The sequence below is a fragment of the Anomaloglossus baeobatrachus genome, chromosome 3, assembly GCF_048569485.1.
Source record: "Anomaloglossus baeobatrachus isolate aAnoBae1 chromosome 3, aAnoBae1.hap1, whole genome shotgun sequence".
NCBI classification, from domain to species: domain Eukaryota; kingdom Metazoa; phylum Chordata; class Amphibia; order Anura; family Aromobatidae; genus Anomaloglossus; species Anomaloglossus baeobatrachus.
The window spans coordinates 678858184-678881215 of record NC_134355.1 but is presented as its reverse complement, the minus strand read 5'-3'; the positions used below and the strand labels follow the sequence as shown (position 1 = coordinate 678881215).

At 46.3% G+C, this 23032-nt stretch overlaps 1 protein-coding gene across 1 annotated transcript in view; it reads left to right on the top strand.

Annotated features, from left to right (window-relative positions):
- The first annotated feature begins 8185 nt into the window (after window positions 1–8185).
- Window positions 8186–23032, top strand: part of LOC142297401 (adenylate cyclase type 3-like) — a 53654-nt gene continuing 38807 nt past the window's right edge. Inside the window, exon 1 of the mRNA XM_075341628.1 lies at window positions 8186–8860. Coding sequence (XP_075197743.1) covers window positions 8186–8860 — 675 coding nt within the window. The remainder of the gene's footprint in view (window positions 8861–23032) is intronic.

Sequence of the window (23032 nt, the reverse complement as noted above, 5' to 3'; positions counted from 1 at the left end):
AGGTAATAAATCCAAAGCATGGCAAGTATACTTAATTTAATCCTGCACTGTTCTTGGCTAAATAGCTATCACAAACTAGTCTCGAGATTTTCATATAAAGTGGCCAATGCAAAAACAGCCAGTAGATGGCAGTATACCGCTCTTGGCTAAATAACCATCACATAATAGTCTAGCTTCATATAGGGATTTTCATAGAACGTGGCTAGTACTTAAAATACCCATCAGAGGGCAGTATACCCTAGTTTTTTTCAGTCTACAAAAACAATTCTACATTCAAAGTGACAAGTGCATAACAGGTAGATATATTCCTCCTATCTGTACAGTGTAAGTCCTAACTCCATCAATTTCACATTAGATTCAAGCCAAGAAAATTCCAACATTGTAGAAAGGGGTTAATATTTACCCAAATAAGGTGAGGGTCACTCAGGCTGTTTCCAAGATGCGTGTTTCATGTGGCTCGATTTCTGTGTGTTTATGAATAGTGATGGGCGAACCACCCCAAAATAGTCGGGATCAGGAGCCTCGCCCGAACTTTTTATAAAGTTCGACTTCGGGGCCGGAAATAAATGTGAACTTGCGTCCGAACCCCGAACTTGGACTTTACAGTTATGGGAAGGGGCGGGGGAGGGGGGTCTGTAAAATAAAGAACATAGTTAATAATAAACATTGTCATTACACTTACCTGTCCCATGATACGTCCTGCAGACCCGCTCAGCTGCGGTATCCCGACCGCTTCTGCTTCCGGGTCCGATCATTAATTTCCGGTGGTATTCACTGCACTGCTCGTCACTTGGCAGTCTTCAGCTTTTTTTGGCCATGTTCGCAGTGACGTCGGGGTTCATCCGAGTCCATGACTAAACCATGGACTCGATTGAACTTTGACTGTCACTGTCAGCCTGCTTCTCGCTCTGTAGAGACGCTTGTCTGAGCGATGAAGCAGCGCTGACATTGTTCTCCCTACTTCTCGTTCTGTATAGATGCTTGTCTGTACAGAGCGATGAAGCAGAGCTGACATTGCTCTTCCTGCTTCTCGCTCTGTATATATGCTTGTCTGTACAGAGCGATGAAGCAGAGCTGATATTGCTCTCCCTGCTTCTCACTTTGTATAGATGCTTGTCTGTACAGAGCAGTGAAGCAGAGCTGACATTGCTCTTCCTTTTTCTCGCTCTGTATAGACGCTTGTCTGTACAGAGCGGTGAAGCAGAGCTGACATTGCTCGCCCTGCTTAGAATCATAGAATATTAGAGTTGGAATGGACCTCCTGGGTCAGCTAGTCCAACACCATGCTCAAAGCAGGATTCACTAAATCATCCCAGGCAGATGTCTGTCCAACCTCTTTTTAAAGACTTTCATTGAAGGAGAACTCACAACCTCTCATGGCAGCCTGTTCCATTCGTTGATCACCCTCACAGTCAAAACGTTTTTTCTAATATCTAATCTGTGTCCCCCTCCCCATCAGTTTCATCCCATTGCTTCTAGTCTCTCCTTGTGAAAAGACAGAGCGGTGAAGCAGAGCTGACATTGCTCTCCCTGCTTCTCGCTTTGTATAGACTAAGCCATGGACTCAGGTGAACCCTGACATCACCGCAAACATGGCCGAGAAAAGCTGAAGACTACCGAATGATGAGCAGTGCAGTGAATACCGCTGGACGTTAATGATCGGATCCAGAAGCAGAAGTGGCTGGAAGACAGCGGCTGAGCGGGTCTGCAGGACTTGTCGTGGGACTGGTAAATGTAATCATAATGTTTTTTAAAAATGTGGTTTTTTTTACAGCCTCTGGGCCCAAACTGGACCCGAACTGGAACACAGGTTCCCCAGGAAAACTTTTGTTAGGGACCGTGTGAATGAACACTATGTGTTCGGTACGGACCCCAAAGCTTACAGTTTGGGTTCGCCCATCACTATTTATGAATTTAATAAAAATGTTTTTTTTAAAGCAAATATATGGTACTGACTCATAGTTCTCCAAATTCTAATTCATGTTTGGAGTTGTAGGGTATCAACATTTTGGAAATGTATCTTTGGAACTTTTTTGTGACATCTAAAGTATGCGCCAATTGTGGGATGGCTGCAGGCTGCCATTTTTATGCTGGGGGGGGGGTTGGCACAATAACCATGGACCTTCCTAGCCTGGGAATACCAGACCCCAGCTGTCTACTTTACCTGTTCTGGCAGGCAATCCCCACATATTTGATGGTTGGAAATCAGGCGCCAAACATGCGGGGTGAGGAATCAAAACTCAAGAGGCGAACAGCAAAACACTCGACGGATATCCCGAATACCGCAATATTCATGCAATAACTAATAGTGCCGACTATATTCACTTATCACTAATAAAAAAGTTTTGGATATCGGAAAAATTCAATTAAATTGTTATTTACAAATTTCATGATTATGGTACCATACAAGAATGACAAAAAAAAATGCAGGAATTGGCTTTTTTACCATTTCACCACACATGGAATTTTTTTTTTATATTTTTCAACACATTTTATGGTAAAGTAAATGGTGTCATTCAGAAACTGCAACTTCTCTCCTGGAATTTCACGTTTTTTTGAGTTTGCATCAGCTCATGTACAGCACATGCCGACAACGGTGAACATTTGCTTTTCATTTTATTGTGACGCAAACAACCAATAGAACAAAATAGCTGAAAACTTCAGTGTGCATAACTATTCACTCCCCCCCCCCCCTACAGTCAGTACCTTGTGGAGCCTCCTTTTGCAGCAATAACAGGTGCAAGTCACTTTGGATAAGTCATTTTGCCACTGGGATTTCTGCCCATTCCTCAAGGCAAAACTGCTCCAGCTCCTTCCAGTTAGTTGGTGTCCTCTGGTGACCAGAAATCTTCAACTCTGACCACAGATTCTCAGGTGGCTTAAGGTCTGGGCTGTGACTCGGCCTCTGCAATACATTTACACATTTACCCTTAAACCACAGGAGTGTTGCTTTAGCAGTAGCTTTGGGTCCTTGTCTTGTTGGAAGGTGAACCTCCATCCAAGACTCATCACTGACGGGCGAAAAGGTTTTGCTCAAGAATATCTCAGTATTTCCCACAATCCATCTTTCCCTTGGCTCAGTCCATTTTCCATGTCTCTTCTGCTGAAAAACCTCCCCACGACATGATGCTGCAGCCACCATGTTTCACTCTGGGGATGGTGTTTCCTGGGATGAGGAGTTGTGTTGGTTTGGCGCCAGACATAGCGTTTACCTTGGTGACCAAAAAGTTACATTTTGGGCTTATCTGACCACAGCACCTTCCCCCATACATTTGGGGAGTCTCTCACATGTCTTTTAGCAAAATCAAAACAAGACTTCAATTTGTGGATGTAAGTAAAGGCCTTTTTTTCTGGCCACTCTTCCATAAAGGCTGGCTCTACGGAGTGTACGCCTTATTGTGTACATATGGACAGAGCCTACAGTCTCTGCTTGGGAACTCTGCAGCTCCTTCATTGTTACCTTTGGTCTCTGTGATGCCTCTCTGATTAATGCCTTACTTGCCCGGGCTGAGAGTTTTGGTGGGCTGCCCCCTCTTGACAGGTTTGTTGTGGTACCATGTTCTTTCCATTTGATGATAATGGATTTAAGGTGCTCCAGGGATCATCAAAGATTGTGATATTTTTTAGAAGCCAACCCTGACTTGTACTTCTCAGCACTTTTGTCCCTGACTTGTTTGAAGATCTCCTTGGTCTTCATGGTGTTGTTTGAAAATCTCCTTGGTCTTCCTGGTGTTGTTTGGAGAGCTCCTTGGTCTTCATGGTATTGTTTGGAGAGCTCCTTGGTCTTCATGGCGTTGTTTGGAGATCGCCTTGGTCTTCATAGTGTTGTTTGGAGATCGCCTTGGTCTTCATGGTGTCTGGTTAGTGGGGCCTCTTACTTAATGGCATTGCAGCCTTGGAGACCTTTCAAAAAAGGTGTTTATATACTGACAGACCCCAGGACACTTGGATTAAACACAAATGGACTTCCTCTCACTATGCCTGTGACTTATGAAGGGAATCACTTGCACCACAAATTATTAGGGGCTTCAAAGAAAAAGGGTTAAATATATATGCACATGGCAATTTTTATTTATTTTATCTAATAAATTTAATATTTGCTTATATTTTTTTCACTTCCCCTTAGACTATTTAGTGCTGATGCATCACACAGAAATGAGATTACAAAAATATTTAAAGACAGATTGTAATGTAACAAAACAGATAAAAAGCCAAGGGGGTGAATACTTTTGCAAAGCACTGTAGTTCCTGTAAACCTCAACATTCACATGAGATCAGCATTTATGCTTTACAGGTCGGTGCTGATGCTGATAGTGCTCTGTACAGCAGTAGAGATTGGAGTATATCAGCTTTAAGTCCCCTACGGGGATTAGTAAAAACAATAAGAAGTGTAAAAAAAAAAGTTTTAAAAAAATATGAAAAAATTTAAAAAAAAACCACACAAAGTTTAAATAACTTCCTTTTGCCCCATTGAAAATAAAACCATAGAAAAAATACACAGAAACTATACGTGTTTGGAATCATGTTACCAGGTGAGTTTTACCATATAGTGAACACAGTAAATAAAAAATAAAAAAAATCGTGTAATTAGTAATTACACTTTTTCTTTTTTTGCAATTTCACAGCACTTTGGTATTTTTTGCCCATTTTCCAGTACAATATGGGGCAGAATGAATGGTGTCATTCAAAAGTGCAACTTGGCCCACAAAAAACAAGCCCTCATATGGGTGTATAGACGGAAAAATAAAAAAGTTAGAGCTCTCAGAAGAAGGGGAGGAAAAATGAAAACTCTCCTTGGTCTTCATGGTGTTGTTTGGAGATCTCCTTGGTCATTATTGTGTTGTTTGGAGATCTCCTTGGTCTTCAAAAGTGTTGTTTAGAGATCTCCTTGGACTTCCAAATTATTGTTTGGAGATCTCCTTGGTCTTCATGGTGTTATTTAGAGATCTCCTTGGTCTTTATGCTGTTGTTTAGAGATCTCCTTGGTCTTTGTGGTGTTTGGAGATCTCCTTGGTCTTCAAAATTGTTGTTTGGAGATCTCCTTGGTCTTCATGAGGTTGTTTGGAGAGCTCTTTGGTCTTCATGGTGTTTAGGGATCTTCTTGGTCTTCATGATGTTGTTTGGAGAGCTCCTTGGTCTTCATGGTGTTGCTTGGAGAGCTACTTGGTCTTCATGGTGTTGCTTGGAGAGCTCCTTGGTCTTCATGGTGTCTTCATGGTGTTTGGGGATCTCCTTTGTCTTCTTGGTCTTATTTGGGATCTCCTTGATCTTCTTGGTCTTGTTTGGGATCTCCTTGGTCTTCGTGGTGTTGTTTGGAGATCCTCTTGGTCTTCATGGTGTTGTTTTGAGATCCCATTGGTCTTCATGGTGTAGTTTGGAGATCTCCTTGATCTTCAAAATTGTTGTTTGGAGATCTCCTTGGTCTTCCTGGTGTTGTTTGGAGAGCTCCTTGGTCTTCATGGTGTCCTCATGGTGTTTGGGGATCTTCTTAGTCTTCTTGGTCTTGTTTGGCATCTCCTTGATCTTCTTGGTCTTGTTTGGGATCTCCTTGGTCTTCGTGATGTTGTTTGGAGAGCTCCTTGGTCTTCCTGGTGTTGTTTGGAGAGCTCCTTGGTTTTCCTGGTATTGTTTGGAGAGCTCCTTGGTCTTGGAAAATGGAAACTTAAAACGGAAAAGCGCCCGGGGGTGAAGTGTATAAAACAGGTTAAGGCTTTCAGAAGAATGGGAGGAAAAAATGAAGGTTCAAAAATAAAAATCGTTTGTAGCAGGAAAGGGTTAACAGTGTAACTGGAACATGGGCCCTATGCTGTAATATTGTAGTAAAATAAAATCCCTCTAATAGCAGCACCTCTCTTTCTTTTCTTTCTCTGTCTCTTTTTTTTCCTCTCTCTTTCTTTTTTGTCTTTCTGGATTTCTTTCTTTCTTTCACTCTTTTTTTCTTTCTATTTCTTTCTCTCTTTCTATTTCTTTCTTTCTTTCTTTCTTTCTTTCTCTCTTTCTTTATTCCTGTCTTTCTTTCTACCTTTCTCTATTGCTTTCTTTCGCTCTCTCTTTCTTTCCTTCTCTCTCTCTCTTTCTGTCTCGCTTTCTCTCTCTTTTTTTCTATTTCTTTTTCTCTTTCTGCCTTTTTCTTTCTACCTATTTTCTTTCTTACTTTATTTCTAGATCTTTCTTTGTCTTTCTGTATTTCTCTTTTTTCTCTTTGTTTTGCTCTGTCTTTCTTTAGCTCTTTATTTCTTTTTCTTTCTCTCTCTTTTGCTCTTTATTGTTTTCTTTTTTCCTCTTCTTTCTCTCTTTCTATCTCTCTCTTTATTTCTTTTTTTTCTTTCTCTATTTCTCTTTCTTTCACACTTTCTATCTGTTTCTTATGCTCTTTCTTTCTCTCTTTGTTTCTTTCACTGTTTCTTTCGCCCTCTTTTTTCTTTCTCTCTTTTTTTCCTTTTTTCTTTCTTCCTCTCTCTTTCTTTCTTTTCCTCTCATTCTTTCTTTCACTCTCTTTCTTTCTATCTCTCTCTTTCCAGCTCTCTATCTTTCTGTCTTTCTGCATTTCTTTATTTTTCTCTTTCTTCCTTTGTCTTTCTAAATTTTCTCTTTCTTTCGCTTTCTCTTTCTTTCCACCTTTTTCCGCTCTCTTTATCTCTTTCTTTCTCTTCCTTCCTTTCTCTTTCTTTCTTTCACTCTCTTTCTTTTCTATCTCTCTATCTTTGTCTTTCTGTATTTCTTTATTTTTCTCTTTCTTCCTTTGTTTTTCTAAATTTATTTCTTTCGCTCTCTCTTTCTTTCCACCTCTTTTTTTGCTCGCTTTCTTTCTCTTTTTTTTTGCTCTTTTTCTTTCCTTTTCTATCTCTTTTTTTCTCTCTCTCTCTTTGTCTCTCTTTCTTTCTTTTTTTCTTTCTCTCTCTTTCTCTCTCTCTTTCTTTCTTTCCAGTTGTATCCACCAGGTGGCGCACAGTGACCTCATATTTCTTCATGCAGTTCTGTCTGAGTCCAGCAGGTGGCGCGCAGTGATATTTCTTCGTGCAGTTTTGTCTGAGTCCAGCAGGTGGCGCACAGGGATTTTTTTTTGCAGTTCTGTCTGAGTCCAGCAGGTGGCGCTGGGACCTATTATCCTCATCACAAGACATGAGACTGGAGGAACAAGCAGCAAGAAGGGGGACGTTGTTGCAGGATGCAGCAGCAGTAACAGCAGCAGCAGCAGAAAAGATGGATGTGATGTAAATGGCAAACCTAAAGCAGGGACCCCTACAAGGATTCTTGTGCACAAAGCTGTCCTCGTCTCCAGGCTGAACTGCTCTTCAAGAAAAGACAGCCCCATTTGCAAAAAATCCCACAAAAAAGGATATTTGCCTAAGAGACAGCTGGATGTAAGGCTGTGACATCTGCCTGTTCCTCTCCTTTGTGTGATTCCCAGGAGAGGAGACATCACAGAGACGGCTCTCCTGCCTGATGGAGAAGACGGAGGAGCCCAGTGTCCGGTGGTCCATGGATGGGGAGATGTAGGGATCCTTGTTTTCCCATTTCCTCGCCCTCCGTCCACTGTTGCATTTTTGATCCTAATTCCCTATTAAGCTGCGGAGGGATGTTGGTCCATACGTGGTGGGCTCTGAACATGCTGATTATTTTCCTTGGGCTTCTGTCATGAGTCGTGCCTGATTGAGGACACCAGATCCAGGCTTTGGGAGGAATTACATCCTGTTCTTTGATTAAAAGAAAAAAAAAGAAAGAAACAACAGATTGCAAACGGGGGGGGGGGGGGGGGGGCGCGAGCAAAGACGAGAGGAGAACATATGATCAGGAGAAGAACCGCATCTTCCTCCTGCTGAGGAACCCGCCATGCACCTGTCCTGGAGGATCCGATAGGGGGCTTGGATTAGTCGGTGGTGACCATGGGTCTCTAGTCCTTGTCCTTCTACTGAAGAAACATCTGGCCTGGCATTGAGGACCTTCGAAGGGGGCTACCCTAGATACCTATGGATGTGGCAAGGTGTCTCGACTAATCTAAAATCCAGTTTTGGGGCCTGAAGACGTTGGCATGGACTCGAAGGAGAGGGGAGCGTAACCTGAAGAAGATGAGTGTCGGCCATGGCTGATGGTCTTCAATAAGCCATGGACCTTCAATCTCTGGTCTGAAAAGTTCTGACATCATTTGAAAGGCGATCTACCGGCAATATCATTTATGGCAAAGATGCCCAGGAACCGGGCCTTTTCGGAGCCCGAGTACTCAGCCGAGTATTCGGCGGACTATTCGGTCAGCTTGCCCTCTGACCCGGAGCATGGCGTGGGGCGGACACATGAAGTGACGGTCCGAAGCTCGGGCTGCTGCCTCTGCTTGCCGAGGTTTATGCGGCTGACGTTTGCGCCGGAGTCATTGGAAAACCTTTATCAGACCTATTTCCGCCGGCAGCGCCACGAGACGTTGCTGGTCCTGGTGGTCTTCGCCGCTCTTTTTGACTGCTACGTCATCGTTATGTGCGCCGTGGTGTACACCCAAGACAAGTTGGCTTCGACCTTGGTGGCTGCCATCGGGCTGTTGGCGCACCTTCTTCTGTTTGTCTTATGCAAGTTTGGGTTGCTACCAGACCGTATTTCCCGCAAGTTTGTCCCCTACATCCTTTGGATATTGATCGCCGCTCAGATTTTTTCTTACCTTGGCCTTAACTTTGCCCGTTTCCACGAGGCCAGCGACACGGTCGGCTGGCAGGCCTTTTTTGTGTTTTCGTTCTTCATCACGTTGCCCCTGCGCCTCACCCCCATTGTCCTCATCACCACCGTGTCCTGTGGGATACACACGTTAGTGCTGGGAGTCACCATCGCCCAACAGCAACAGGGTTCAATGGATACCAACGCCCTATTACGCCAGGTAATTGCCAGGCTAAGGCCAACTGGAGGTACCGATGGATTCTCTGGGTGGGGTGGAAAACCATTTACACCAGGGAGGTCCAAAACTTTACTAGATTTGGGCTCCAAACTCTAATCCTGGGGCGCCCTTCCTTACATATCCAGAGACCATGGTATATAGATGGTTGATTAGGAATCTATGGATGTTCTCTGTGTTGGCAAATTCTGTCCAAAATGGGGCCCGTAGTGTAGCACAAACTGTTTTCTCCTCAATAAACTTTATGAAACAGTTCCAGGGGGCCCCATATGCTCTTTAATATATACTTCTGGTCACCCCCTTAATATATATTCATGCAATACATAAGTCATGTAAGTTAACGTCACGTAATTTTATCCTTTGGACAGATTAATACAGCTACAGGCAAAATTGACTCCTTGTGGGCGGTTCTTGGATTAATCCCCACCCATGAGGATGCTCTTTATATAGAATTCTTTATATAGATGCTGATGAACCAGGCAATTCCTCTCCCTCAAAGTTCCAAAATGATCAGTGATATTCTGAGTTGTTTTATAGTACATATTGGGAAGAGTATGATGACTATTGCTGTGTTACATTTTGAGAGCCCATTAGGTTTGGAAACTCTTCAATATTACAGGTGTAATAATTAGAGGGAGAGCACCTCTTTATCTTCTAGCTATTGACGGGTTGGGGTCTCCCTTGTGGCCTCTTGTTAGTTATTTTCGGGAACGGTCCTCGTCCTTTATGGAGCCCCCCCCTGTATATTTTACCTGCTGACCTTATAATAGTGCTGGAGCTTTATAAGAGGAACGTCCGTCATATATTACAAGTGTGTGAAAAATGGTTCCCAACACTCAAGATATGTGACAAAAAAAACAGTGATCTAGGGGCACAAGAAGGATTCTCCAAACTTAATGGAACATTGCAGACACAGCTTGAGATGGCAGATAACAGGGAGCAATAGACTGTATTCACCTGTTGAGCAGGAAATCCCCCTGATGTGGTGAGCACTCTCCTGTCCTGAAATCCTCTGCGCTGCTGGATACCCTGCACCCTAAACTATTTAAATCTATTTATCAAATCTACCTTCAGCGCGTTGTGCAAAAGGAGATCAAGATACTTATCTGCCAGTTACTTTCCAGTCTGAAATGGCTGATAACAGGGAGTAATAGATTGTAGTCACCTGTTCTAGAGTCACTTCTCCCAGTAATGGCTGATAACAGGGAGTAATGGATTGTAGTCACCTGTCCTACAGTCTCCTCCGCCAGTAATGGCTGATAACAGAGAGTAATAGATTGTAGTCACCAGTCCTACTGTCTCCTCCTCCAGTAATGGCTGATAACAGAGAGTAATAGATTGTAGTCACCTGTCCTACAGTCTCTTTCCTCAGCAATTGCTGATAACAGAGAGTAATAGATAATATTTATTCATTTATATAGAGCTGTTAATTCCTCAGCGCTTTACATACCTGAGTAACACTGTCCCCATTGGAGCTCACAATCTAGAGTCCCTAGCTATATGTCTTTGGAAACCCACAGCAACACGGGGAGGACATACGAACTCCTTGCAGATGTTGTTCTTGGTGGGATTTGAACCCAGGACCCCAAAACTGCAGTGCTAACCACTGAGCCACCTGTCTTACAGTCTCCTCCCCCAGTAATGGCTGATAACAGGAAGTAATAGATTATACTCATCTGTTCTATAGTCACCTTCCCCAGGTATAGCTCTTAAAAGAGAGTAATAGATTGTAGTCACCTGTCCTACTGTCTCCTCCCCCAATAATGGCTGATAACAGCGAGTAATAGATTGTAGTCACCCGTCTTACAGTGTCCTACTCCAGTAATGGCTGATAACAGGGAGTAATAGATTGTAGTCACCCATCCTACAGTGTCTTCCCAAGTAATGGCTGATAACAGGGAGTAATAGATTGTAGGCAGCTGTCCTACAGTCTCCTCCCCCAGTAATGGCTGATAACAGGGAGTAATAGATTGTAGTCACCTGTCCTACAGTCACGTCCTCCATTAATGGCTGATAACAGGGAGTAATAGATTGTACTCGCCTGTCTTACAGTGTCCTACTCCAGTAATGGCTGATAACAGGGAGGAATGGATTGTAGTCACATGTGCTATAGTCTCTTCCCCCAGTAATGGCTGATAACAGGGAGTAATGGATTGTAGTCACATGTGCTATAGTCTCCTCCCCCAGTAATGGCTGATAACAGAGAGTAATAGATTGTAATCACCTGTTGTACAGTTCCTCCAATAATGGCTGATAACAGGGAGTAATAGACTGTACCACCTGTCCTATGGTCTCCTCCCCAGTAATGGCTAATAACAGGGAGTAAAAGATTGTAGCCACCTGTCCTACAGTCACCTCCCCCATTGATGGCTGATAACAGAGAGCAATAGATTGTAGTCATATGTCCTACAGCCACATCCTCCAGTAATGGCTGATAACATGGAATAATAGATTGTAGTAACCTGTCCTACACTCTCCTCCGCCAGTAATGGCTGATAACAGAGAGTAATAGATTGTAGTCACCGGTCCTACAGTCTCTTTCCTCAGCAATTGCTGATAACAGAGAGTAATAGATATTATTTATTCATTTATATAGAGCTATTATTTCCTCAGCGCTTTACATACCTGAGTAACACTGTCCCCATTGGAGCTCACAATCTAGAGTCCCTAACTATATGTCTTTAGAAACCCACAGCAACACGGGGAGGACATACAAACTTCTTGCAGATGTTGTTCTTGGTGGGATTTGAACCCAGGACCCCAAAACTGCAGTGCTAACCACTGAGCCACCTGTCTTACAGTCTCCTCCCCCAGTAATGGCTGATAACAGGGAGTAATAGATTGTACTCATCTGTTCTACAGTCACTTCTCCCCAGTAGTGGCTGATAACAGAGAGTAATAGCTTGTACTCACCTGTCTTACAGTCTCCTCCTCCAGTAATGGCTGATAACAGAGAGTAATAGATTGTACTCATCTGTTCTATAGTCACCTTCCCCAGGTATAGCTGATAAGAGAAAGTAATAGATTGTACCCGCCTGTCCTACTGTCTCCTCCCCCAGTAATGGCTGATAACAGGGAGTAATAGATTGTAGTTGAGCAGCCCAGGGATATGGGGTACTCGGTTCCATGCAGTATAGGTTTTGGGAATGTCACGGTGGTGGTCAGTCTGGTTCTCTGGTACCTTCTTCCCCTGCACCTGTCTCTGGTAAGTGGGTCCCGTGATATGGAACACTGGGGGTCCCGGGTCTGTGGTTTGTCCACCTCTGTCCGCCTGACGGTTGCGTGAACCCTGTGGGGTTGGAGTCTCAGGTTCTGTCCCCAGTTCTCCCGTTGCTACTGAGTCTTCGGATTCTTTAGGGTCAGCGATGTCCTTGATGGCCCCCTCGCTGTGCAGGTGCTAACAGGTCGGCTTGGAGCTCTTTCCTGTCCTAGGGTCCTGTACTCAGTCGGTGCGTAGTTATAGGAGTACTCCACCGTACGCCACCAGCAACCATCTCTCCTGAGTACCAGGTCACCGTTAACCCGAGTCAGACCGTCTCCTCACGTCCACACACACTTGCTCCTCTCCACTACTTCCACTGTACTGTCAACTGTCCACAGTCCGCTCCTCCCACCTGGTCAACTAGTGGGCTGGATTGGCTCCACCTCTAGGCGGCCATCCATGGTCCCACCCCAGCTAGGTACCATTCTATGGGGGATTGTTTGGGGGGAAAACTGGGATTACCTGGGTTTTTGGTGTTACCGACACTGGGGTTCTGGGTCCCTAAGGGGGTAAACCCTGCATCCTGGTGGGGGTGCAGTACCTTGTAGCACCCTGATGGCTTCAGGGGTGCTACATTGTCACCTGTCTTCCATTTTCCTCTTGCAGTAATGGCTGACAACAGGGAGTAATAGATTGTAGTCACCTGTTCTACAGTCACTTTTCTCAGTATTGGGTGATAGAGAGTAATACAGTGCCTACAAGTAGTATTCAACCCCCTGCAGATTTAGCAGGTTTGATAAGATGCAAATAAGTTAGAGCCTGCAAACTTCAAACAAGAGCAGGATTTATTAACAGATGCATAAATCTTACAAACCAACAAGTTATGTTGCTCAGTTAAATTTTAATAAATTTTCAACATAAAAGTGTGGGTCAATTATTATTCAACCCCTAGGTTTAATATTTTGTGGAATAACCCTTGTTTGCAATTACAGCTAATAATCGTCTTTTATAAGACCTGATCAGGCCGGCACAGGTCTCTGGAGTTATCTTGGCCCACTCCTCCATGCAGATCTTCTCCAAGTTATCTAGGTTCTTTGGGTGTCTCATGTGGACTTTAATCTTGAGCTCCTTCCACAAGTTTTCAATTGGGTTAAGGTCAGGAGACTGACTAGGCCACTGCAACACCTTGATTTTTTCCCTCTTGAACCAGGCCTTGGTTTTCTTGGCTGTGTGCTTTGGGTCATTGTCTTGTTGGAAGATGAAATGACGACCCATCTTAAGATCCTTGATGGAGGAGCGGAGGTTCTTGGCCAAAATCTCTAGGTAGGCCGTGCTATCCATCTTCCCATGGATGCGGACCAGATGGCCAGGCCCCTTGGCTGAGAAACAGCCCCACAGCATGATGCTGCCACCACCATGCTTGACTGTAGGGATGGTATTCTTGGGGTCATATGCAGTGCCATCCAGTCTACAAACATCACGTGTGTGGTTGGCACCAAAGATCTCGATCTTGGTCTCATCAGACCAGAGAACCTTGAACCAGTCTGTCTCAGAGTCCTCCAAGTGATCATGAGCAAACTGTAGACGAGCCTTGACATGACGCTTTGAAAGTAAAGGTACCTTACGGGCTCGTCTGGAACGGAGACCATTGCGGTGGAGTACGTTACTTATGGTATTGACTGAAACCAATGTCCCCACTGCCATGAGATCTTCCCGGAGCTCCTTCCTTGTTGTCCTTGGGTTAGCCTTGACTCTTCGGACAAGCCTGGCCTCGGCACGGGTGGAAACTTTCAAAGGCTGTCCAGGCCGTGGAAGGCTAACAGTAGTTCCATAAGCCTTCCACTTCCGGATGATGCTCCCAACAGTGGAGACAGGTAGGCCCAACTCCTTGGAAAGGGTTTTGTACCCCTTGCCAGCCTTGTGACCCTCCACGATCTTGTCTCTGATGGCCTTGGAATGCTCCTTTGTCTTTCCCATGTTGACCAAGTATGAGTGCTGTTCACAAGTTTGGGGAGGGTCTTAATTAGTCAGAAAAGGCTGAAAAAAGAGATAATTAATCCAAACATGTGAAGCTCATTGTTCTTTGTGCCTGAAATACTTCTTAATACTTTAGGGGAACCAAACAGAATTCTTGTGGTTTGAGGGGTTGAATAATAAATGACCCTCTGAATAAACTTTTCACAATTTAAAAATAAAATAAAAAAAAGAAATAACATTCTTTTTTGCTGCATTTCACACTTCCAGGCTGATCTGCAGTCCAAATGTCACAATGCCAAGTTAATTCCGAATGTGTAAACCTGCTAAATCTGCAGGGGGTTGAATACTACTTGTAGGCACTGTAGATTGTATTCACCTGTCTTACAGTCTCCTCCCCCAGTAATGGCTGATAAAAGGGAGTAACAGATTGTACTTATCTGTCCTATGGTCACCTCACCTAGTCATGGCCGATAACAGGGAGTCATAGATATCATAATAGCCATCGGTTCTGCAGTCTCCTCCCCCAGTAATGGCTGATAACAGAGAGTAATAGATTGTAGTTACATGTCCTACTGTCACTTTTCCCAGTCATGGGGGATAACAGGTGAGTACAGTCTCCTCTCTTCAGAAATCACTGATAACAGAGAGTAATAGATTGTGGTGGCCACCATTCCTCCCTGTTTTTCAGTCTTCTCTGTATATTCTTGCATTCTCTGTGTAGAATACAGGGCACACAGGTACACTGCTCTGTACAATGTATCTCTATGTACCAGTGTAATCTGCCAGTGGAGTCAGAGCCTGCGCTGCAGCTTCAAGTATAGAAAAGTCTCCCTATGACAGCATCAGAGTCTGTGGCACAAATCCTCAGCTTCTGCTGAACTGTTTGGAACTTGTGGGTTCAAGTTCTGGGGGGATACGAAGAAAAAGAATGATGATTTTGTAACTATTTTATAGTAATTTTATAAGAACAAAATAAATCTGACTTTTTCTTCACCTTTGGAATACAGGGACATAGAGATACATTGCTATGTACAGATCTGTCGCTATGTACCTGTATATTCTACTTCTGGGTTCTCTGCCTGCAATACAGGTCCAGATTACCAAATCCTCCTATGTCTCAGTCTGGGCAGTGGTAGAACTGAGGCTTATGGACTAGAAATTCATGAGTTTACGTCCCGTGAAGAAGAGAGGAGCGGGGAATTGTAAATTTAATGTATGCACTGTAGAGATGCTGGCCATGCCCTCGAGGGAAGGTGAGAGGAAGCCGGGATAGTCCCTCTGATTCCGGGACGGTTGGAAGCTATGAAGTCCGTGAACGGAATTTGCTCTTTCCACAGTTCCGCATCTCATTCTCCACTTAAAGGGAATGGTTCCAGCTATATGTCACTTAGGGCACTCACTTCTCACGTTTTGTTCCGTCCTGGCTGGTTACCTTTGAGACTTTTAAACCCCAGGCCATTCGTCTTTCCCAGGACCCGTCTCCTCTCCACCAGGTCTTTCTTTCTGCTCAGGAACTTGCTTCCCTCAGTCTCGGTCTCTCTCTCTAGGATCTCGCTATTTTTTGTCTTGGTCTCCTCTCCCTCTAGGGACACCCACGTCATGTGGTCTCATGGACTAACCAGACCTTAGGTCTGTCTCAGTCACACGCTGGGCCCTATCTAATATTCCCACAGGAAACCTTTGGGAGTTGTAAAGCCTAGGCTTTTCTGCTGAGCGTCCTGTCCCAGGACCGGTCTCCTCTCGGCCACACTGTCCTTCAGTCAGATCTTTCTCCCTGCTCAAGAACTTGCTTCCCTCAATCTCGGTCTCTCTTCAGGATCTTGCTATCCTTTGTCTTGGTCTCCTTTCCTTCTAGGGACACCCATGTCATGCGGTCTCATGGACTAACCAGACCTTAGGTCTGTCTCAGACACACGCTAGGCCCTATCTAATATTTCCACAGGAAACCTTTGGGAGTTGTAAACCATAGGCTGTTCTGCTGGGTGTCCTGTCCCAGGACCGGTCTCCTCTCGGCCACACTGTCCTTCAGTCACGTCTTTCTCCCTGCTCAAGAACTTGCAATGTCGGACTCTCTTGAGGATCTCACTATCCTTTCCCCTTTAGGGACACCCACGTCATGTGGTCTCATGGACTAACCAGACCTTAGGTCTGTCTCAGTCAGACGCTGGGCCCTATCTCATATTCCCACAGGAAACCTTTGGGAGTTGTAAAGCCTAGGCTTTTCTGCTGAGCGTCCTGTCCCAGGACCGGTCTCCTCTCGGCCACACTGTCCTTCAGTCAGATCTTTCTCCCTGCTCAAGAACTTGCTTCCCTCAATCTCGGTCTCTCTTCAGGATCTTGCTATCCTTTGTCTTGGTCTCCTTTCCTTCTAGGGACACCCATGTCATGCGGTCTCATGGACTAACCAGACCTTAGGTCTGTCTCAGACACACGCTAGGCCCTATCTAATATTTCCACAGGAAACCTTTGGGAGTTGTAAACCATAGGCTGTTCTGCTGGGTGTCCTGTCCCAGGACCGGTCTCCTCTCGGCCACACTGTCCTTCAGTCACGTCTTTCTCCCTGCTCAAGAACTTGCAATGTCGGACTCTCTTGAGGATCTCACTATCCTTTCCCCTTTAGGGACACCCACGTCATGTGGTCTCATGGACTAACCAGACCTTAGGTCTGTCTCAGTCACACGCTGGGCCCTATCTCATATTCCCACAGGAAACCTTTGGAAGTTGTAAAATCTGGGCCGTTCTGCTGGGCGTCCTGTCCCAGGACCGCTCTTCTCTCGCACACTCTGTCCTTCAGTCAGGTCTTCTCCCTGCCCAAGAACTTGCTTCCCTTAATCTCGGTCTCTCTTCAGGACCTCGCTATCCTTTGTCTTGGTCTCCTTTCCTTTTAGGGACACCCACGTCATGCGGTCTCATGGACTGTCCAGACTTTAGGTCTGTCTCAGTCACATGCTGGGCCCTATCTAATATTCCTACAGGAAACCTTTGGAAGTTGTAAACCCTAGGCCGTTTTGCTGGGCGTCCTGTCCCAGGACCGCTCTTCTCTCGGACACTTTGTCCTTCAGTCAGGTCTTTCTCCCTGCTGAAGAACTTGCAATCTTGGACTCTCTCTAGGATCTCACTATCCTTTGTCTTGGTCTCCTTTCCCTCTAGGGACACCCACGTCATGCGGTCTCATGGACTAACCAGACCTTAGGTCTGTCTCAGACACACGTTAGGCCCTATCTAATATTTCCACAGGAAACCTTTGGGAGTTGTAAACCATAGGCCGTTCTGCTGGGTGTCCTGTCCCAGGACCGGTCTCCTCTCGGCCACACTGTCCTTCAGTCACGTCTTTCTCCCTGCTCAAGAACTTGCAATGTTGGACTCTCTTGAGGATCTCACTATCCTTTCCCCTTTAGGGACACCCACGTCATGCGGTCTCATGGACTAACCAGACCTTAGATCTGTCTCGGTCACATGCTGGGCCCTATCTAATATTCCTACAGGAAACGTTTGGGAGTTGTAAACCCTAGGCCGTTCTGCTGGGCGTCCTGTCCCAGGACCGGACTCCTCTCGGCCACACTGTCCTTCAGTCAGATTTTTCTTTCTCCCTGCTCAAGAACTTGTTTCCCTCAATCTCAGTCTCTCTTCAGGATCTCGCTATCCTTTCCCTCTAGGGACACCCACGTCATGCGGTCTCATGGACTAACCAGACCTTAGATCAGTCTCGGTCACACGCTAGGCCCTATCTAATATTCCTACAGGAAACAGTCATCGTCCCTTACCACTAGCCCCTCCCACTCTGTGCTGGTCACAAACATTAACTGCTTCTTGCCCTACTGTCGGCATGACAGAAAACAACCCAAAATACGTCACCATTCACATTACACAGCACGGCAATAACACATGACATAATACACATGACACTAGATGTTTTCGAGGGGAAACGTCGGCCGTCTGCCATCCCCTTACACATAGTGAGATGTGACATTTCCGCACCTGTTAGTGCAGCGAGTGCTGGATGTCATTGTCAGTGCGCTCTGTAATGATGTCTGCCATGTGCACACAATAACAAGTGTGTGATCGCGGCGTTACTAATCACCCTGAATGTCCCCCGAGGACCGCTCTCAGCGTCTCCCCGAGAGCACGAAGCCTACAGAGGAGAATGCCAACACCTGAGCTGGGGTCCATCATGGCCTCATATATAGGGGTCTCCACGTTCCAGACCCCCACCTGTGGCCACCATATTGACTCCATCTGCACCCTGATTCCCCTGCTTTCCTTGCATTGTCACTTTTATATATATTATATACAGCCGCCCTCCAGATGATACACGGATCATATATGAATGATGCATGTGCTGTGTATATACAGTCACAATGTAAATATTATATATGTCATCGATAGGAAGGAGGCGGCAGCACAGAGCGGAGTGTGACTTCTCCATTTTTGGGACAGAAGTTTATACATTATATCATAATGTTCTCATACAGTCACCAAAGCCATGACCTTCACTATGTAACAGTATCAGAGCTAAATGTATGAGCAAGATTATATACCTCTCTGTACATCCTGTATTATACTCCAGAGCTGCACTCACTATTCTGCTGGTGAAGTCACTGTGTACATACATTACATTACTGATCCTGAGTTACCTCCTGTATTATACTCCAGAGCTGCACTCACTATTCTGCTGGTGGAGTCACTGTGTACAAACATTACTGATCCTGAGTTACATCCTGCATTATACTCCAGAGCTGCACTCACTATTCTGCTGGTGCGGTCACTGTGTACATACATTACATTACTGATCCTGAGTTACCGCCTGTATTATACCACAGAGCTGCACTCACTATTCTGCTGGTGTAGTCACTGTGTACATACATTACATTACTGATCCTGAGTTACCGCCTGTATTATACCACAGAGCTGCACTCACTATTCTGCTGGTGTAGTCACTGTGTACATACATTACATTACTGATCCTGAGTTACATCCTGCATTATACTCCAGAGCTGCAGTCACTATTCTGCTGGTGCAGTCACTGTGTACATACATTACATTACTGATCCTGAGTTACCTCCTGTATTATACTCCAGAGCTGCACTCACTATTCTGCTGGTGCAGTCACTGTGTACATACAGTACATTACTGATCCTGAGTTACCTCCTGTATTATACTCCAGAGCTGCACTCACTATTCTGCTGGTGCAGTCACTGTGTACATACATTACATTACTGATCCTGAGTTACATCCTGCATTATACTCCAGAGCTGCACTCACTATTCTGCTGGTGCAGTCACTGTGTACATACATTACTGATCCTGAGTTATGTAGCGGGGTGGGGGTCCCCCAGGACGACAAAGAGGCAGTGACCCAGAAAGTCCAATCAACATAAGTTTATTTACCGCTGTTGCACAGGAAAATACGTCTTTCAGGATACATCCAGGCTATATACAGTCCATAGGTTACCACGTCACACAGGTACCCGCTGCCTTAGAAGACGGTCTTACTGTACCCCGTACTGCTTTTCAGGGAGCCCCCACAGACCTGTGTTATCACACCACACGGGTCTGAACTCCTCTCAGCTTCTTGCTCTGCAGCTTACAAAGCAACTCTGCCACACCCAGGCCTTTGCAAAGAGCTTTTAAATGAGAACTGTGGCCATGAGCCACCTGCATAACCCGGCCTGGAGGTTACAGGACTGACCACTATGTAGGGCTCTAATATGTTTCTGTACGCATTCTGGGAGATACGTACCGTCCGTCACATATCAATGGCCCCGCTATCTCACATACCCCCCCCCCCTCCGTTCAAACCCGAGGGGATGAACGGACGCTCCCAAACAGGCCGCCCGTGACAGGGCATCGGCATTGCCCTGGGATGAACCGGCCCGATGTTCCACCGTAAAACTGAAATTCTGAAGGGACAGGAACCAGCGGGTGACCCGGGCATTCCGTTCCTTCGCATTTCTCATCCAGACGAGGGGCGCGTGGTCCGTTACCAACCGAAACTGTCGCCCGAGCAAATAATAGCGCAGGGACTCCAAGGCCCATTTAATAGCCAAGCACTCCTTCTCCACTACGCTATAATTCTTTTCTGCCGGGGTAAGCTTCCGGCTCAGATAGGTAACCGGGTGCTCAGTTCCGTTCACCTCTTGCGAGAGTACGGCCCCCAGACCCACCTCGGAGGCATCTGTTTGCACCAAGAAGGTGTTACCGAAATCGGGGCTAATGAGGACCGGTTGACCACACAAGGCAGTCTTCATGGACCGAAACGCTTCCTCAGCCTGAGGGGTCCAGCGTACCATAGCCGCCTTCTTACCCTTCAACAGGTCAGTCAAAGCCGCTGTTCTCCCGGCGAAGTCCGGTATAAACCGCCGGTAATACCCAACAATGCCGAGGAACTCCCTCACCTGTTTAGTGGACACTGGTCTGGGCCACTTTTGGATGGCCTCTATTTTATTTACTTGAGGTTTCATCACCCCGCGGCCAATCACGTACCCAAAATAGCGGGCTTCCTCCAGACCGATTGCACATTTTTTTGGGTTTGCGGTCAATCCTGCCGCCCGCAGGGAGTTAACGACGGCCTGGACCTGGGACAAGTGGGTCTGCCAATCGGTACTGAAGATGATGATGTCATCTAGATAGGCGGATGCGTACTTCTGATGGGGCTCCGACACTATGTCCATCAGTCTTTGGAAAGTAGCCGGGGCTCCATGTAAACCGAAAGGCAAGACAACATAGTGATAGAGCCCCTCTGGTGTAATAAAGGCCGTCTTTTCCTTGGCCGACTCTGTCAGTGGCACCTGCCAATAGCCTTTGGTAAGGTCAAGCGTCGTGAAATATTGAGCCTTTCCCAACCGTTCAATAAGTTCGTCCACCCGGGGCATAGGGTAAAGGTCGAACTTGGAAACCTCATTCAATCTCCTGAAATCATTGCAGAAACGTAGCGACCCGTCGGGTTTTGGAATCAGCACAATGGGACTAGCCCAGTCACTCTTTGATTCCTCGATCACCCCTAGGGTAAGCATCTGTTTCACCTCTGCTGCAATGGCTTGTCTCCGGGCCTCGGGCACCCGGTACGGTTTCATACGCACCTTTACCCGAGGCTTGGTGACAATGTCATGTTGGATAACCGAAGTATGGCCGGGTACCTCGGAAAACACATCCGAGTTCTGCTGTACTAACTTCCGAACTTCCCGACGCTGTGGCTTAGTGAGGGTGTCGCCTAAGTGTACCCCCCTTCGGTTCCCAGGATGGGCGGCACTACAGGTTCCCCACAGGGCCCCACCGGTGTTACTCCCGTCACCATACAGTCACGGTCTTTCCAGGCTTTAAGCAAGTTAACATGATACAGTTGTTCCGGCTTCCTCCTCCCCGGCTGGTATATCCGGTAGTTCACCTCCCCCACCTTTTCCCGTACCTCATACGGCCCCTGCCATTTGGCCAACAGTTTACTCTCGGCAGTGGGCACCAAAACCAAGACCCGATCCCCTACATTAAAAGATCTGATGGTGGCTTGTGTGTTATAAGTGCGCCTTTGTGCCCCTTGTGCCCTTGTTAAATGTTCTTTTACAATAGGCAAAACCGCTGCGATGCGGTCCTGCATTAGAGCCACATGTTCAATCACACTTTTATATGGGGTGGGCTCCTGTTCCCAGTTTCCTTGCCTACGTCCAGCAAGCCCCTAGGGTGTCTGCCATAAAGCAACTCGAATGGCGAAAAACCCGTGGATGCCTGCGGCACCTCTCGGAGTGCAAACATAAGATAGGGCAACAGCATGTCCCAGTCCCTCCTGTCCTTGGCAACCACTTTTTTTAGCATGGACTTAAGGGTTTTGTTGCACCGCTCGACCAGCCCATCGGTTTGCGGATGGTACACTGATGTGCGCAGGTGCTTTATTTTTAACAGTTTACATAATTCTTTTGTCACCTTGGACATAAACGGGGTCCCCTGGTCAGTAAGGATCTCCTTTGGTAACCCAAGACAACAAAACATGGCAAATAACTCCCGAGCAATAAGCTTCGCGGAGGTATGGCGCAGCGGAATGACCTCTGGATAGCGTGTGGCGTAATCCACAGCCACCAAAATGTGTTGGTGACCGCGTGCGGATTTTACCAGGGGCCCTACCAGATCCATTGCAATCCGTTCAAAAGGTTCCTCTATAATTGGAAGAGGCACCAATAGACTCCGGAAGCTCGCAATGGGCGAGGTCAGTTGGCAGTCCGGGCAGGATTCACAGAATTTCCGTACATCTGCGTACACTCCCGGCCAAAAGAACCTCTGTAAAATACGCTCTTGTGTCTTGGTAACCCCTAAGTGCCCCCCGAGGGGGTGTGTGTGAGCCATGTTAAGCACTGCCTGACGATGGGATTGTGGCACGACCAGTTGTTCTACTATCTCTTCCCTGCTTTTGTCTATTCGGTAGAGTAAATCATTATAAACCGCCATGCGGGGAAAGACAACTTCTGCCCCTGGTTGTTGGGCCACCCCATTCACCTCTTTTACATTCCCCCACGCCTGGGAGAGGGTAGGATCCCTTAGCTGTGCCGTCCCGAAGTCCTCCCGGGATGTTTCCAGCTCCGGGATCGCTACAGTCTCTTCACTTTCTCCTGCCAACACCTCTAGTGGACCCCTGTCAGGTTCTCCCCCTGTCCCAAGGTCGGCGACCCCCTACAGCAGGTATCCCCGACTCGGGATCATCGGGTTCCGTACCCAGATTCATTTTTGCCTGGGAAAAAGTATTATTTCTCTCCCACAGGTACCAAAACAACGGAAAATCCCTTCCCATCACTACCCCGTATGGCAGAGTTTTCACCACTCCTACCACATGCGTCACGTCTCCACACGGAGTGGAGAGGCATACCTCTGCTGTTGGATATTTGCGGAGCTCACCATGTATACACACAATCCCAACCTCCCTCTCCGTGGACTCCGACCCCGAAATCAGCGACCCATGAATGAGGGTCACTATACTGCCCGAGTCCAAAAGGGCCT